Consider the following 18434-nt stretch of genomic DNA (forward strand, 5'->3'; position numbering starts at 1 on the left):
ACCATGATAAATTAATAAATTACCATGAAGGTGAACTGTAATTTAGTCTTTTATGATGGAGATCCTGTACCATTTTTCATAAAGGTTAGGCATTGCAGTTTGTATAAAATGTGTTACATGTGAATTTTGCATATACTGATTTTGCCAATGAAAAGGGTCATTTACGAACTGCAAAAAAATGCGGCTTTATACTGCCTCTTTTTGTGCGCAAATGCTCAATCAGCGTATTTCAAGGTTCACGGCCCACTTTTCATTCCTTGAAAATACCCCTTTTGCAGGATTGCTGATGCACCTGAAAACATGTATGATGGAAAGAATGAAAAATCACTTCAAAGTTTATACTAGTATTACTTTAGGATTACATGCATAGCATTTTAGCAGATCTCTACCATTAGATCTCAGATCTAGTATATGTCCTATCACAAGGCAGTAGAGCTTAATTAATTTAAATTTTTCTCTTAAAACATTTAGGACCTCATTTAGAGTCGGACGCAAAGTCCGTTTTAGGCGCATCTAACCAAAAAACACTGTCACACATGTGCAGAAAGCACCAAATCCGCCTGCATCTTGGACGCAATTAACACTTGCGACAGCTTGCGACTCACTACGAGAGAATGGGAGGAATGCAGAATTGTGAAGGTGTGACCATGTAAATATATCCTAGTCGCAGTGAGGCGCAGACGCAACACACGTCAAAACAGGGCTAAAGCTGTGCGGATGGAATTAGGTGGAGCAAGCTTTAGCTAGCTGCAGGAACTGCTCACAGCTCCATAGGGTACTAAGAGTGGGACACAACTGGGGTTGCTTGCCACTCGTAATACCCTAACAAACTGCGGCACACTCCCACTCCTACACTTCTTAAACTGACTTTGTGTCCGACTCTAAATGAGGTCCTTAATGTATTGTTGGGGGGTTGAAGTACCCCTGGGTGCTTGTTATTGTAGGGTAAGTGGTGGTGGTTGCTGCCTGATGGAGATGACAAAGGTTCCAGTCCTGTGGGTTTTGGTTAGATATGGGTTTCCGTAGTGCATTGTGTACGGTGGGGTCTTCGTAATTTATTCTCTTGTATATGGTAGGGTTTCAAGATGATTACCTTTCAGTGATTTTTCAGGGGGTGATATTTCTGTGTGGTTCTTCATGATAGTTGATTACCTTGGTGTTGTAGGATGGTGATTGTTCCCGGTTGCTTTTTCTTTTTCTAGTTGCTTGTTGTCTCTCCTGGTATAAACTGTAGGAGAGAGACAGGGGAGGAAGAATAGCAGGGGGAGGGGAGGGGCTTTGAGGCGCTCACCTTGCTTTAAGTTAGATGGTCTGAAGGAGATTTACTTTGCTCTTAATTTGTAGCAGTTTTTATTGGTGAGTAGGTAGCGTAGCTCTTTTGTGTGTTTGTATAGTGCTATTTCAGTGTGAGGCAGTAGGTGAGATGGTGCAAATGTAGATAGCTCTTATATTATAGCTCTTGTTGTTTATAATCTTAAATGTTTAGAGCTCTTAGTGGATATAGCTATTGGTGTTTATAGTTCACAATGATTATGGACCATGCTGTTTGAAGCTCTCAATGTTTAGAGCTTGGAATGTTTTACAGTTAAAGTTGTTTAAACCTTTGGTGGGTGTGTTACTTTGTGTTAGTGAATGAAGGTTGACGTGGTTGTAGGGCATGGATATTCTGGTGTGGGATTATGCAGCAAAAGTTAGCTCTTATAAGAGCAGTTTTGTTCTTTATCCTTTTTTATCTGATGTCGGGGTTCCGTCGTTGTGTGGTAAGAGGCTGTCAACTGTTAGAACGTGACGGTTCTTTCCACTAGAGTTTAGGTGTTTCTTTCTTCAGGTAGAGAGGTTGCGGGGGATGCAGCAGCACGGCAGTGATGAGCTAAGTCTTTTGAGTAAGACAAATGCGTTAGTCCCGGATAACCCTTCAGCAATGGAAAACTTTTGCACCCCTGCAAAAACCACTATTTTGACCTGCATAGTCATTAAAATTTATTTTAAATCAGGCAAACTTGCATAAAAGTAGGTCAAAAATAAAAGATTGGAATGTGTTAAACGGATGCACTCCGATCCACGGAGATTATGTTTAGTTAAAATATCAAACTTTATTTCTACAATAATTAAAAGAGCACATAAAGATAATATGTCAGATCCCTCTCTAATATATTTTCTTATATCACACTAGAGCATCTATGTTTGTGTGTAAATATATATATATATATATATAGAGAGAGCGAGAGAGAGAGAGCTAATAGATAAAGTGAAAAAGAAGTTATATAAATATAGAAACATGCATCTAGTAAAGCATTGGTACTTAGTTCTTATGTCTTTCCCAATCATGTTTAAATTACTCTATTTTGTTATCCTCTACCGACTGTGATGGGGAGCTATTCCACTTATCAACTACCCTTTCTGTGTAGCAATTTTTCCTCAAAATTCCTCTTAACCTACTTCCCTCCAATTTCTCTTACTTTGAAGAATGTTTTCCTCCTGTACCTTGTTAAATCATTTGATATATTTACATTTCTATAATGTCCCCCTTATCCCTTCTTTGCTTCAAACTATACATATTAAAATCTTTTAGCCTTTCCGGATCAGCTTTGTGCTGTAGACCAAGCGCCCTTTTAGTTTCCCTTCTTTGTACAGTATGTAATTTATTTATATCCTTCTGGAGAAATGTCTTACAGAACTGAACACAGTATTCTAGATAAGGCCGTACCAATGACCTATATAGTGGCATTATTACTTCTTTCTTTGTGCTACTAATTCCTCTCCCTATGCAACGGAGCATCTGATTTGCCTTTCTTATTGCTTTGTTACATTGATTACCTGCCTTTAAATCACATAAAAGAGTGACTCCTAGATCCTTTCCCTCCTCAGTAGTTTCCATAATAGTGCCGTTAATACTATATTTAGACTTTGGGTTTTTGAGACCCATTGTTTTGCATTTTTTGGCAATAAACTGTAGTTACCACACTGTTGACCTGTCCTCTAGTCTACCTAGATCATCAATCATTTGTTTAACCCCTCCTGATGTGTCTACTCAGTTTTTCTTCCTTCAATACCATTTGCAATGTCACCAATAAAGATAATAAAACTCACTGGTCCAAGTACGGACCCCTGGAGTACTCAACTGGTAACCTTTCCCTCCTGTGAATGCACTCCATTTACTACAACCCTATGTTTTCTATCCTGTAATCAAGATCTTATTCATTGAACCATCTTAGAATTCAATTCCAAGCATTCGAGTTTATTTAACAGTCTGCAATGTGGGACAGTGTCAAAAGCCTTACTGAAGTCTAAAAAAGCTACATCTACACCCTCTCCCCCTTGATCTATTACTTTAGTCACCCAGTCAAAAAAAGTCAATAAGATTTATTTGACATGATCTCCCCCAGTAAATCCATGTTGTTTGGGATCCTGTAAGTTACCATTAATTTCCCTACTTCTGATGTCAGGTTCACTGGTCGGTAGTTGCTTGCCTCTTCCTTGCTTCCACTTTTGTGCAATGGGACTACATTTGCTCGTTTCCAGTCCTCTGGAATTACTCCTGGAGCTAGTTACTAAGAAAAATAAAATTTAATTACTAGAAACTTCATAGGACAGACAGGGGAGAACTTATGAATTATACCTTATCTAATTTATAGATAGGTCAATATTATATTGATACTCTGTAAATACCTCAAGATATCTTAGATTATTTAAATATATAGTGAAATTGATCATATAATATAGAAAATAAATATAAACTAATACAACACTATTACTTGGCTGATAGGGGATAATCCCTCCACCCTTTTTTCCAGTACAGATTAAAACCACTAAATAGAAGAAAAGTAGATCTTTGATGTCACCAAAGGGCAATTGCGCTGTATATTTGCACTTTTGCATTATCGTAAATGAGCCTTAGCGACAATGATAAATATTGGTTATCTTCTTGTTTATCATTTAATATTAGCACTGAGGGCCTGATGCTGAGTTAGGAGCAAAGCAAAAAAAGAAGCAAATTTGCACCTGGACAAACCATGTTACACTGTAAGGGGTACAAATTAATTTTTCTTTTGAATGCAAAGAAATACTGGCTGTTTTTTCAGGTAGCACAGAAATTATTTATAGTTTTATTTTTATGCTGAAATTAAAGCGGTGGTAATCGTTTTTACGATTACCACTATTCCGACAACTATAAACCCTACAACTAAAATCCGAAATGATGAAAAAACGATGTGAAAATAAACAGACTTACCTTCAACTCAACAATGGACATCTCCGATGAAAGCAGCATGATGACAGCAAGTGATTTCGATTTAATAAGTGGTCGGCAGTGCAAGCTGACGTCAGCACAACATTTGTCAATAGAAATTTAAAACGGCAATGTGGGGACCCGCGAGGATTAGTGCTTAAACACTTAAGCCGACATTGCCGCTTTAAATTTCTATTGAAGGACGTCGCCTGCATTGCCGACCACTTGTTGAATCGGAATCACTTGTTGTCATCATGCTGCTTTCATTGGAGATGTTCAGCGTCGGATTCAAGGTAAGCCTGTTTATTTTCACAACGTTTTTTCATCATTTCGGGATTTAGTGGTAGCGTTTATAGTTGTCGGAATAGTGGTAATAGTTAAATTGTACCCAACCCAATTAAAGCTGATCTATAACCTGCTGTATCACAACCAGAAATCTGTCTCTTCATTTTAAATTTACATCCCCCTCTAATGCAACATGGGTTTGCCAAGGTGCAAATTTGCGCCTTTTTTTTTCTTTGTTCTTAACTCAGCATCAGGCCCTGAGTGTTTATTCTCTTTCCCATACTTTGTGTTTTTCTTTGGTGTTGGTAGCACTTCAGTTTTGTATTGGTTTTGTAGTTTTCAATGTTCATATATTAGCATCTTGTCTTGTACAGCAGGATCTTTTGTTTGCACTGTTTTGATTCTCTAAAAGCAAGATCACACACTACACAGCCTATAACAACCACTATTTATGCTTTATTATCTTAGTGAAACCTACTACTGATAAACCCGATGTAATAATTGTTACTACCAAACAACCTGAAGTTACAACAAGTAAGTGATTGTACACCTTATAATTATAAGAATATTCATTTACTTACTTTACTATTAGATTTCACTTGTCTCTAATGGGTGCAAGAAAACTGAGTATATACTGTATCTGGTCAATGTTTTGATATTAAAGTTCCATTAAACTTAAGTTTGATTCTTAATTAAAATGCATTTTGTAATAATTACAAATGTATATCTAAAGATCCATGCTATGACAAATGTTTTTATGTTTTGGAACACTTTGATCACTACCCTAAATGTACCTTCTTCATCCCCGCCAATTTATTAAATTAATCAAATCTCACATAATGAACTCTCGTTTTTAAAATTTTGGTCAAAATCTAGGCTTCTGCGTGTTTAATCCGTACTCAGCAAGGCAAGCACCTATCCTCCCAATGGCAGGTTCAAACTGTTGTACTCCCATAGATATCAACATTTTGGCCTGCATGTCCATAAGGATCTGTGAAAACAGGTGCACTGATGCAAAAGTTGGTCCTTAATGTCACATTTAAGCATTTTTTTATTTGTACTTTTGAAAAATCGTAAATAACCATAATGCAAACTGAGCATAATGGAAATTATAAATATTGGTTCTCGAATACTTTTGAAACCTGCAATGAGTCTTGGGGGTATATTACTAAACTGCGGGTTTGAAAAACTGGAGATGCTGCCTATAGGAACCAGAGTCTAGCTGTTATTTTATAGAATATACTAAAAGAATGATAACTAGAATCTGATTGGTTGCTCTAGGCAACATCTCCACTTTTTCAAACCCGCCATTTAGTAATTTTAGCTCTTGATTTTCTTTCCAATGTTTTGTGTCTTGCTTTGGTGTTCAAAGTACTCAGCTTTGTATCACTTTAACTTTCTATGTTCAAGTTTTAAATGCTTGCCTTGTTCAGTAGGTACTTTTTGTTTGCACAGTTCAAAATGACCTCTATTTATTCTTTATTATCTTAGTGAAGCCTGTTACTGATCAAACCGATGTAAGAATTGTTACTATCAAAGGAACAAGTAAGTGATTGTACACATTGTATACTACTTGTGAATTACACTAATAGCAAATATTCATAATAATCAGAAATATAATCATAACAATTTTAGTTTAATTCCTTTATTATATTTCACTTTTTTTTAAGAATGCAAAAAAACTGATTGTGTATTGTATCCATACAATGTTCTGATATTAAAGGGCTGTTAAACAAAAAGTGATCCTTAGTGAAAATCTATTCTGTAAATTTGACACATATATGTCTAAAATTTTCCATACCATGATAATATTTTATATATGTGACATTAATGCTAGTAGCATAACAATAATTTACTGTTCTGTTTTACCCTGTATGGTCAATTGTTTGTAATATGTACGGTGCCGTGGGCACCCTGTGGCTCCATATAAATAAAGGCTACTAATAATGATAATAATAAGGGCAGCAGTGATATCTAATTCAACTGGTTGGAGATTGGAGGTATGACATTGTGCACAGCTGCCATTTTGAACTGATGATTATAAACAACGGTTCAACACAAAGGTCTCTAAACGCTGTAAACTATATGTTAGATTTTCATGCTTCCTTATTTGTAAGCTTGTCAATGTTCTCGGTAAGCCATGTCTGGAATATAATGCTTTAAGGGCAATATAATTTTATTCAAAATTACATTTAGTAGATTTATTAAGATAACATTAACTGGCTGAAAAAATGCACATTTAATATAATATATGCATATTTTGGCAGCAAAGAATTTATTGAAATGTCCTGTGTGAAGTCATTAATACTGGAGAATTGGACTTCATGACATGTATACAGTTTCCACAAAGAAACTAATTGCTTTTGTAACTTACATTGGGGAAGTGCAAGTTTAGCAATAAAAAGATTGTTTGCTTTTTGTAGCAGATCATTTTTGTCTGTTTTATTATTTATTTATTTATTGACTGATTGATTGGTTTCTAAACACACCATTGTCAAACACTCCAGCTCATTAAAACAAATCCAGACCTACATAAGTAAATCTCATTTTTCAACTTCACTTGTGTGTTTAATCAGCACTCTGCAAGGCATACACCAATCACCCAAAGTTCTCCCATTGGTAGGTGCATTTTGACCTATTTATTCATGAGGATTTCTGTAAAATCAGTTGCAGAAGTAGGTCCATGAAATCACAAAAGACCCTTTGTACTACACAGTTGCAGTTTCCAAAAACAGTAAAAAACTTTTATAGAATAAAATCAAAGATAAATTTAAGGGAATTTATAATGGAAAAAGATTTGGGAGTGCATGTAGACAGTAAACTTAGCAATAGTACTCAATGTCAAGCAGCAGCTGCAAGGGCCAAAAAAGTATTGGCTTGTATAAAAATGGGCATAGATGCAAGAGAAAACTGTGTAATTTTGCCGCTTTATAAATCATTGCTAAGACCTCATCTTGAATACAGACATTTTGAAACTAGAAAGGGTACAGTGAAGGGCGACAAAATTGATAAAGGGTATGGAGTCATTAAGGTATGAGAAAAGGTTAGCCAGTTTAGGCATGTTTACTTGAGAAAGTGGCTTCTAACAGGGGATATCATTACTATGTACAAATACATTAAGGGTCAATACAGAGAACTTTCATGGAAATTTTTACCCCAAGGACTGTACACAAGACACGCAGTAACCCCCCAAAGGTTAGAGGAGAAGAAGTTTCACCACAAGCAAAGGAATGGGTTCTTTACAGAAAGGTTGGTCAAGATATCGAATTCACTGCCAGGGACGGTTGTGATAGCAGATTCAATTGATATGTTTAAGAAAGAGTCAAACAAATTTTTTAGCGGAAAAGGGTATCCAGGGTTGCGACCGTTAATTAAAATGAAGGATAGTAGTGGATCCAGGGAGAAATAGGACTGCAATATTGGGACAGGAGGGATTTTACCATATTGAAACAGATTGGTGGTTACTTTGTCTGAATCAATTTCAAATATAAGAGAGGAATAACAAGAGATCCAAAATAGGTTGAACTTGATGGACTGGTGTCTTTTTTCAACTTCATCAGCTATGTTACTATGTTACAATGTAGTATGGTAAAATAGGCGTTTAAGGCCTTATTCAAGGTCAGATCCACGTATATTTAAAAAGACTATGCAATTTTTGCATAGTTCTGCTCATTTTCATATCAAAGTTTTTCTAAAGATTTATCATGATTTGAATACAGGTAGAAATACAGTTGTTTTGTTGCAGGAACGGGCTGGTAACTTAGCAGCCTGGCTGCTGTATTTTGTACCAGCAGCAAGCTGTGCAGTTCTGTCCTTGGGAGCGTCAAAAAAGTGCATTGCAGTAGTCTAGTCGTCAGTATACATATGCATGTATGAGTGTAGGGAGAACTTCTGCAGGAATCACATACTTGTGTCTGGCTATGTTCTTCAGATGAAAGAATGAGGATTTGATCATGGCTGAAACCTGATGTTTAATTTAATACACAATCAAGTAAAACACCCGATTCCACACATGATTAGAGTTTTGCAACTCTGAACTCCCAAGTTTAGTCCCAATTGGTTGGCACAGCTGTAATTTTGTTATTTGGTGTTAACCTCTTATCATAAGAACCTCTCTTTTATTAGGATTAAATCTCAACCAACTGCCATTCATCCACTCTTGGAGCTAAGCTAAACAGTCATTTAGGATTGGTATTGGGTTGTCAGTACCTGGAATAAAGGATAGATACAGTTGAGTTTCGTCCGCATAGCAGTGGTAGTCCAGGGCATGACATCTGCTTGTTTCACCCAGTGGTATCATGTAGGTTGCAAATAGCATGAGAGACAGGATACAGCCCTGAGGAACAAGGCATGACAGTGGCATATACACTTGCCCTGTAGCAAGTGTATAAGATATGGCTGGAAACAAGCACACTTACAATATATACAGTGTTTGGATAAGATGTGTTTGTGTCAATAATTCCTTTCTGTACATGGCCTACGTTAGTCCGGCTCTTCCCTCCCCTATTCCACCTCTCAAATCATAAAGGGCCATACGTGTCAGATGTGTGCAGATATGCACAGTGTGAACTAATGGAAGATACACTACACAAATGGTTGTACGACCGGACTTGAATCAGGTCATTAATGTGCAAATATAGTAAATATGTGTCAAGAGCCATAACAATTATAATTAAAAATAATTAATTCCCTTGTGTGGTTATTGTGGTAATGATCTTTAAAACACTTTTGTTTCATAAAAAAGTAGCTCTCACTGTACAAATCAAAACCTGGATTTATGCTTTATCATTTTAGTGAAACCTGTTACTAATAAACCCAATGTAAGAATTGTTACTACCAAAGAGCCTGAAATTCTAACAAGTAAGTGATTGTACATATTCTGTTACACCTGTAAAACACACCGATAGCTAAGATTGAGTTCTACAGTTGCTTTTAATATCATTATAGCAATATCTAATTGAAAGAATTGAAACCTACTACAATATCCTATTTATCAAGTGTTTCCCACACTTCTTAGATTGTAATTTGTTTGTGTCATGACCCCCTCAAGTACTGCGCTGCATAATATGTCAGTGCTCTTCAGATGAAAGAATGAGGATTTGATCATGACTGAAACCTGATGTTTAATGTTAATCCCCTATCAAGTAAAACACCCAGATTCCACACATGATCAGAGTTTTGCAACTTTGAACTCCAAAGATTAATCTCAATTGGTTGGCACAGCTGTAATTTTGTTATTTGGTGTGAACCTCTTATCAGAAGAACCTCTCTTTTCTTGGAGCTCAGCTAAACAGTCATCTCACCTCTTTGTCTGCTTTACCCAGTTTGTTTATTACTGTGTTTGTCCCCAGCTGTAAAGCACTAAGGAAACGTTGGCGCTATATATATATATATATATATATATATATATATATATATATATATGATAATGAAGATGATTAAGGATTGGTATTGAGTTGTTAGTACCTGGAATAAAGGATAGATACAGTTGAATTTCGTCCGCATAGCAGTGGTAGTCCAGACCATGACATCTGCTTATTTCACCCAGTGGTAGCATGTAGGTTGCAAATAGCATGAGAGACAGGATACAGCCCTGAGGAACAAGGCATGACAGTGGCATATACACTTGCCCTGTAGCAGGTGTATAAGATATGGCTGGAAACAAGCACACTTACAATATATACATTATTTGGATGAGATGTGTTTGTGTCAATACACCCTTTCTGTACATGGCCTACGTTAGTCCGGCTCTTCCCTCCTCTATTCCACCTCTCAAATCATAAGTGGTCATACGTGTCAGATGTGTGCAGATATGCACAGTGTGAACTAATGGAAGATATACTACACAAATGGTTCTACGACCGGACTTGAATCAGGTCATTAATGTGCAAATATAGTAAATATGTGTCAAGAGCCATAACAACTATAATTAAAAGTAATTAATTCCCTTGTGTGGTTATTGTGGCAACGATCTTTAAAACACTTTTGTTTCATAAAAATTTAGCTCTCACTATACAAATCAAAGCCTGGATTTATGCTTTATCATTTTAGTTAAACCTGTTACTAATAAACCCAATGTAAGAATTGCTACTACCAAAGAGCCTGAAATTCTAACAAGTAAGTGATTGTACATATTCTTTTACACCTGTAAAACACATTGGTAGCTAAGATTGAGTTCTAATATTGCTTTTAATATCAAAATAACAATATATAAATGTAAGAATTGAAACTTATTCTGATTTCCTATGTATCAAGTGTTTCCCACACTTCTTAGATTGTAATTTGTTTGTGTCATGACCCCCTCAAGTACTGCACTCCATAATATGTCAGTGCTTTAAAAAAAAAAAAATTACAATAAATAATAGTAAAGATTTATGTAAATCTGCAGTATCTGAAAAATTATGTTTTGGATGCAATATATTTTCAGATGAGTAACACGTGAAAATCATTTAATAGTATTTAGCAATTGCAACCTGGCCCAGAGGTAATTGGAGCAAAGCGCTATATGTTAAGTGGGCAGAAGTCCCACCTTGTGATCATTATGACAAGTTTAGAAAAGCATTCTCAGGAAATCTCAGAACCAGATTAATTTCTATCACATGGCAGTAGTGCTTATTTACTAATACTGTACTTAGGTGCTACTAATCAGGCACTTGCTTTCATTGTCTAGTTTGTGCTATACAAAAAGAAAACAAGTACTAATTGGCTGTTGTGTAATGTTAGTAAATGAGCTTCAATGTGGGCAAAATATCTGAGAAACAATTGGATGTAATGTGTGTCTGGTAGATGTTATTACTGGTAGGTAAATATTCAGAGGTCCTGGGTCAAGTTTTACACAGTGACCCAGGGACCTTTAGCTACATAATTGATTGGAGTACATTTTAAAAGTACAGTTTTGATATTTAAATAATAGATGAAAATCGATACATTTACAGAACAGCTTTTAATGATTTGTACAGTGATAAGGAACAAAATAATTTATGATTTATGCCCATACCAGTAGAACCTGGAGATGATATCCAGGCTGCGGAAATGAGGAACAGAGAAGAGGGTAATGCTGACCATGAAGAGATGGTTGTAGGTAGGATCGGGGACTCAAGAGGGAGAGAAGAAGATAAGTTCAGTTTTAGATATATTGAGCTTTAGGCAGGGCCGGACTGGGACTAAAAATCAGCCCTGGCATTTAAAGCACACAGGCCCACCTCTGTTGAAAAAAATGTGTGCGACAGTGCAGTGGCGGTGCCGCCAAGGGCGTAGCTACATTATGTTGGGGGCGTGGTCAAAATGGTGCGTTGATACATACATTATAATAAAACATTACATTTATCAGACCCTCCCCATCCACATTACGCCACCCCCCAGATACATTATGACACCCCCAGCCCACTGTACTTATCTATGCTTCTGATGCTGCTGACATTCCTGTAGAGTGAGCAGGGAAGCTCTTAGTTTCATGAGATTAATAAATCTCATGAGACTTAGAGCTCCTCGGCTTGCTCTGCAGGCTTTGTACTGGGCGGAACTGGGAGCACAAATTCCTCCTGCTGACCAGAACTGGATTAAGGCTCGGGGGCCCGGCACTTAAGTCATAGGGGCTCCTATAATGTAATTTGGCTACTAGACAAATTTTTGACAAATACACAGGCAATACTGTGTGCACTACTGTTAGGTGCACGCAGTTCTGCCTTAATAAGCAGTACAGTGTGAAGTAGGACATATCTCCCAACTGTTCTTGTAGTCAGACCAAATCCTGACTAAGCGGGACAGTCACCCACCAAATTCAGAACAGTTGGCAGACTGTCCTGGTCTCTCCTACCTGTCTTGTCATGGTCACCACTTGTGGCTGCTGGTGTCTTTAGATCAGTTGCTGCTTGTCTGGATCCTGGAATGTTGGATGCCCTATTAGGAGAAAAAGTACATGAGTAAATGAAATTTAGCCCTGGTGTTAAATCAATATAGCATCCACGTTTTAAAATTAGGCCTCACTGCAGCCACTCATTAAAATACTAGTATTCACATTTGATAAATAAATCTATTTCCCTCCAACTAGCTCTGACATTAAATAGCATTCCCATTTAATAAATAAAAATATTTTCCTCTCTCAAAACAACCCCAGCAAGAAATTAAATAGCATTTAAGTTTAATAAATATATCCATTTCCTACAACCACCCCAGGCATTAAATAACTCATAATCACATTTAATAAATAGACCTCATTTTCCACACACAGCCCCACATTCAATTAATAGCTCCCAAACCACCCCAGCATTAAATTAAAAATCCAATCACCCCATCTTAAATTGATAGGCCCCACTATTAAATTGCCCCTCCATCCCCCCACAAATTGAATAGCACCCAATAATTAGCCCCTACCTGCAATTCACCATTAGATTAAACAGCCTACCTCCCACATTATATTAAGACCCCCCCCATCCACACATTATAGTCATACACCGATCCCCCCCCCCACACACACACACATTATAGTTGTACGCCGGCCCCCCCCCACACACACACACACACATTATGGTCATACACTGACCCCCCCACACACACACATTATGGTCATACACTGACCCCCCCCACACACACATTATGGTCATACACCGGCCCCCACACACACACACACATTATGGTCATACGCCGGCCCCCACACACATACAATAGTCATACCCTGTCACACACAAAACATACTATATTTTCACTGTCACACACGTACACACTATAATCATACCCTGTCACACACACATACTTTACATACCCTGGCACCCACATACTTTACATACCCTGGCACCCACATACTTTACATACCCTGGCACCCACATACTTTACATAACCTGGCACCCACATAGTTTACATAATCTGGCACCCACATACTTTACATACCCTGGCACCCACATACTTTACATACCCTGTCACACACACATACTTTACATACCCTGGCACCCACATACTTTACATAACCTGGCACCCACATACTTTACATAATCTGGCACCCACATACTTTACATACCCTGGCACCCACATACTTTACATACCCTGTCACACCCACATACTTTACATACCCTGTCACACACACATACTTTACATACCCTGGCACCCACATACTTTACATACCCTGGCACCCACATACTTTACATACCCTGGCACCCACATACTTTACATACCCTGGCACCCACATACTTTACATACCCTGGCACCCACATACTTTACATACCCTGTCACACCCACATACTTTACATACCCTGGCACCCACATACTTTACATACCCTGGCACCCACATACTTTACATAATCTGGCACCCACATACTTTACATACCCTGGCACCCACATACTTTACATAATCTGGCACCCACATACTTTACATAATCTGGCACATAAACTCCCCCCCCCTCCCTCCTTACCTTGTGCGCTCCGCGGCGCGCTGTGCAGTCTCTCCTATCACATGGGACGGCACCTATCACGTGGTGCGCGTCCCATGTGACATAGCCAGATCCATTCATAGAAGAGGAGGGGAGAAGAGGACGCGCGGCCACCAGGAAGTAAGTATACAGCCGGCCTCATTTCTCAGCGCACAGACTGTCATGCAGGAATTCTGGCATGACAGTCTTTGCGCTGAGCGATGGGGCCGGCCAGCTAGCAACCGGCCCATCTGGCCATCGGCCCTTCTGGCATTTGCCAGAAGTGCCAGATGGCCAGTCCGGCCCTGGCTTTAGGTAACATGCAACATCGATGAGGAGACAGCAGAGAGACAACAGGACACATGAGAGAAGGGAGAATGGAGAGCGATTGTCATCAGCTTAGAGGTGGTATTTGGAGACTGAGGGAGAATAATTATATCACTAAGTAGGTAGTGTACAGTAAGAGAGCAGAGGTTTGAGAATGAAGCGTTGTGTGAACCCAACAGTTAAAGGGAGAGGAGGGGAAGAGCAGCTGGAGGTTGGAAAAGAGAAGGAGCAGATGGACAGGAAGGGAACTATGGGGAAATTGTGCTACAATAGCCAGTGGTGTAAAGGTTGTGCTTGAAGAGAAATTGGTAAACAGTGTCAAAACCAACAGAGATGTCTAGAAGTATGACTAAGGACAAGTGATTTGTAGACTTTGCAGAGGGAAGATCATGGCAACTTTTTTAAGGGCAGTCTATTTTGATTAAAGGAAACAGAAACCTAATTTGGGTGGGCTGAGAATGGAGTGAAAGGAGATGTGTGTCATGTGATTGGAGTGGAATGGGAGAGAAATTTAACTGTCGTTAGAGAGAGAGAGGGTCAAAAGCTATTTTTTCGAGGATAGGTGAATCAAGAGCATTGTTAGGAATAGTCTCAGATAGTTTCATCTGAAGCCACCAGAACTCACTATTGTTTTTGTTACTTGCCCTTAAAGTTGCCCTTAAAGTAGAACAATACTGTATCTGAGGAATTCATTTTGGATCCTGCTTTATATTTGGATCTATAAAAGGCACTTCTAGATTGAATGCTAAGAGATACACACAGTACTGGGTATATGGTGGTAACAATGGACCTAATATATGGATATTATTCAGATTAATGTTGTATGTAGGTGCAGACAGGTGTTGTGAGAGAGGGAGCAGAAGAGGTGAGAGGGTATGATGTTAAGGAGGTTAGTGGAGGCGGGAGGAGATAATAGAACAGATGGTCGAAGGAACAGATGGTGAGTCAGGTAGAGCGGATGTTGTTTGTAAATCAGGGGGGACCTGGGAGAAGATTTCTTGACAGATGGTGTCAATTTTGAAGTTGAAATGGGTAGCAAAGTCTAGGGCTGTAAAGTAGGAGGTGAGAGGAGTATAGAATTAGCAGAAGAGGGAGTTTATAGTGAAAAAGTTGTAATAGGGGTTGGAAGACTGGGTGGAAATAAAAGACTTAAAATAGTTTGTAAGAGTGATGGCGAAGTTGTGAGGCACAAAAAATTAAATGAAATTCAGCATTATAGAGAAATTTCTTCCACCTGTGATTTGGGAGAAATTCTTAAGTAACGGCTGGTTTGAGCCCCATGGCTGGGGGTTTAGATTGGTGGAGGCTGTGAGTGATGACAGGGGTGGTTGAGTTAAGGCTGTGTTAAGTGTGCTGTTATTCAGGGAGATATCCAGATTGGGCAATGACAGAGCAGTGACTGGAGAGAGGAGTAGTTCAACTATGGAAGACAAAATGGTAATGTCAAGACTATCAAGATGATGCCGAGTGTGTGTGGATTTGGGTGATGGGAGTGGTGCAAGAGGAACAGAGAAACTCAAGAAAAGAAGGTTGTGTTTGAAGATTTGTTAGGGTGAGTTGGAGAAAATGGAGTAAGCACTGAGGTGGCAGAAGATGAGATATAGGAACTGACCGCTATAGTGGATGTATGAGGAAGTTCAATAGAAAATGCCAAATGAAGAAGTGAGGAATGGAATTTTGACGGGACAAAGCTGGTAAGGACCAGCAGGATGGTAGATGACAGGAACATAAAGATGGATTAAACAATTGGAATGAAGCTCAAAGAAGGAGATGGAAAGAGAGGACCAGGTTTTGGTAATAGTAAGGAGAATAAAGGAAGTTGGGAAATGATTAAAAAAAATTGCGAATAGAGGATCACAGAAGAAGGGAGAGAGAGAAGTAGGGAGATTTGGATAAGATGGAAGCAGATATGCCAGGAAGGAAAAGGTTTGGGAGGTGGGAGGAGTGGTGGTGTTAGGAACATCTCACTCGGAATTGACGGTTATAGCATTCACACGCTTGCTTCATTGTGTACCTGTTTCTGTGAATAGTGTGCCTGTTTTCCTGATTTATATCCGTTGTGACCTCTGCCTGAATACTGACCTTGCTTGTTTGCTCGTGACCCTGACATCTGCCTGGATTCTGACTTTGCCTTTTCGTCTGAGAGATCACCTCCCAGCCGCAGGATCATGGTCCAGCTATCTGCTCCACCAGACTCATCTGTGTCAGCAGTGTTTCACAGTACATATATACTGCTCTATCTTTCTCTGGCATTTTCCCTGAGACTGTGCTGCTTTCTAGCTGCATCTCACACAGGCCACAGCTGGTACTACAGCATCCTCTACTCCACACTGCCAATCTGTTATACTGGTGGAGGTTGGTACTGCATACTGTTCCTAACTCATTGTTCCTGCTTAATCTGGTCCATGTGTATCCTACATCCTTGTTACCATAGATATAGTATCTCTGCTCAGCATTCCACTGTCAAGTCCTCTGTGGTGCCTACCCACTTGAGTTGAGTTATCACTACTCGAGAATAAGTCCTGGGGACAACCAAGTACCGACGGACATATCTGGTTCTATGGGAAGGTGGTTGCTTTAGGTGAAGCTCTTGTAAACAACAGGTTCTGATAACTCAACTCGTAGGGTGATTTGTGACAGGTGGATGCAGAAAGTGTGGATAAGGGGGACCAAGGGTTGGAAGATATGGGGTGAGTGGGGAGTGTAAGTAAGGGGGGAAGAACTGATAATAGGGAGTGAGTTAGGATGCGCAATACATATTGTGAGATGTGGGGTACCTAAGGGGAGGTAAGTGTTTGATTAGGCAAGTTAGTGGGATGTGGAGGTAAAATGTAAAGGGAACAGGGATGGGCAGAAGAAGGTGAAGAGGTACAGTGAAGGGTTGTAGATGTGGAGGGGGAGATTGCTCAAGCTGCTGAGCAGAGTGGATGATGATGAGATAGGTATAAGGACGAGAGATGATGGGAAGACCGTGATGGAGGGAAACAATGATCATGATAGTAGGAAATGATGACTATAATGGCAAAAGGGGATGGTTATGGCAAGAAAGACGGTGATACGGATAGGGAAAGATGCATAATTGAACAGAAAGCACAGATCAATGTTTTAAGTTTCATCTCTAAAATAACAGAATATTATAGAAACTATGTTAAATATATATACATATACAACACACACACACACACATATATATATAAGGGAGTGGAGTGCTCTGGTCTAGAGAAAAGGAGAAAAGTAAGAATTCCTGTATATACATAAGACTAAAAAAGGATACAAAACTTTGCCTGCCATTCACTGACAGCCTAATGATGAAATTGCTTATAATGCAAGTTGATTACTACTACTAATTCCCCACATTTCTGCTCACAGAACACTGTTGAGCTAAGGGAGGGAGATATTGCAGCTCAGTATGCTGTTACTCTGCATACTGTCTGTCCCATGCCTGGCCGCACACCATGAGACCAAATGAGTATTTTTTTTTTTATTAAATAAGGCTTTAAATATTCTGTACTAAACAAAGAGGAAATCACAGGTCTCTAAGGCTGGGAACACACTCCAGAAAACTTCTCTCGATGCGACATCTTTAACGATTTTACCAACGACAGAAAAAAAAAAAGTCCTAATCAGTCTGCAAATTCATGTGTACACACTGAACAGGTTTTACATAGCTTACCTTTAGATCTGTGCTCTTCATGTGTCATAACCATCAGGCTGAAAAGATCCTGACTCTTCAGACCCCATAGAGATCTATGAACACTGCTTATCATGAGTGCATACACACTGCAGAATTGGAGTGCCATTGTTTCTTCGTTGAACAACATTTTTAGTCCGATTCGAAAAATCAAATGAAGCCATATGATGAGCTTTGGAATGAAAATCGTTCATCGTTGCAGTGTACACACTAATGCGATATCAGGTCAAACAGTCGTTTATCATTTGATTGGCCAGATAGTTGGCTGAAAACACTGTAGTGTGCAATGGTAGTCATTATTCGGACTACAAAAATAATGACAACACTTAAACCTACATGAAAATGATGATTCTTCTAATGTAGACATATAGAAAATAGAGGCTAACTGAAATACTTACAGACAACATTTCTAGCAAAAACAAAAATACTACAGCGCACAGCCAATTTACAAATGGTGTGATTAACAGACATAATAAACTAGATCACATGTATGTATAGATAT

At 38.8% G+C, this 18434-nt stretch overlaps 1 protein-coding gene across 10 annotated transcripts in view; it reads left to right on the forward strand.

The window, feature by feature from the left end:
• VSIG4 (V-set and immunoglobulin domain containing 4) overlaps positions 1-18434 on the forward strand; it is a 112688-nt gene that overhangs the window by 16606 nt on the left and 77648 nt on the right. For 5 of the 10 annotated variants that reach the window (XM_075184544.1, XM_075184548.1, XM_075184547.1 and 2 more), the window contains 4 exons: positions 4982-5047; positions 6005-6058; positions 9308-9373; positions 10565-10630. In XM_075184544.1, coding sequence (XP_075040645.1) covers positions 4982-5047; positions 6005-6058; positions 9308-9373; positions 10565-10630 — 252 coding nt within the window. The remainder of the gene's footprint in view (positions 1-4981; positions 5048-6004; positions 6059-9307; positions 9374-10564; positions 10631-18434) is intronic. The other 5 variants (XM_075184549.1, XM_075184553.1, XM_075184551.1 and 2 more) reach the window with 2 other exon arrangements.

This window comes from Mixophyes fleayi, chromosome 9 (genome assembly GCF_038048845.1).
Source record: "Mixophyes fleayi isolate aMixFle1 chromosome 9, aMixFle1.hap1, whole genome shotgun sequence".
Lineage (NCBI taxonomy): Eukaryota > Metazoa > Chordata > Amphibia > Anura > Limnodynastidae > Mixophyes > Mixophyes fleayi.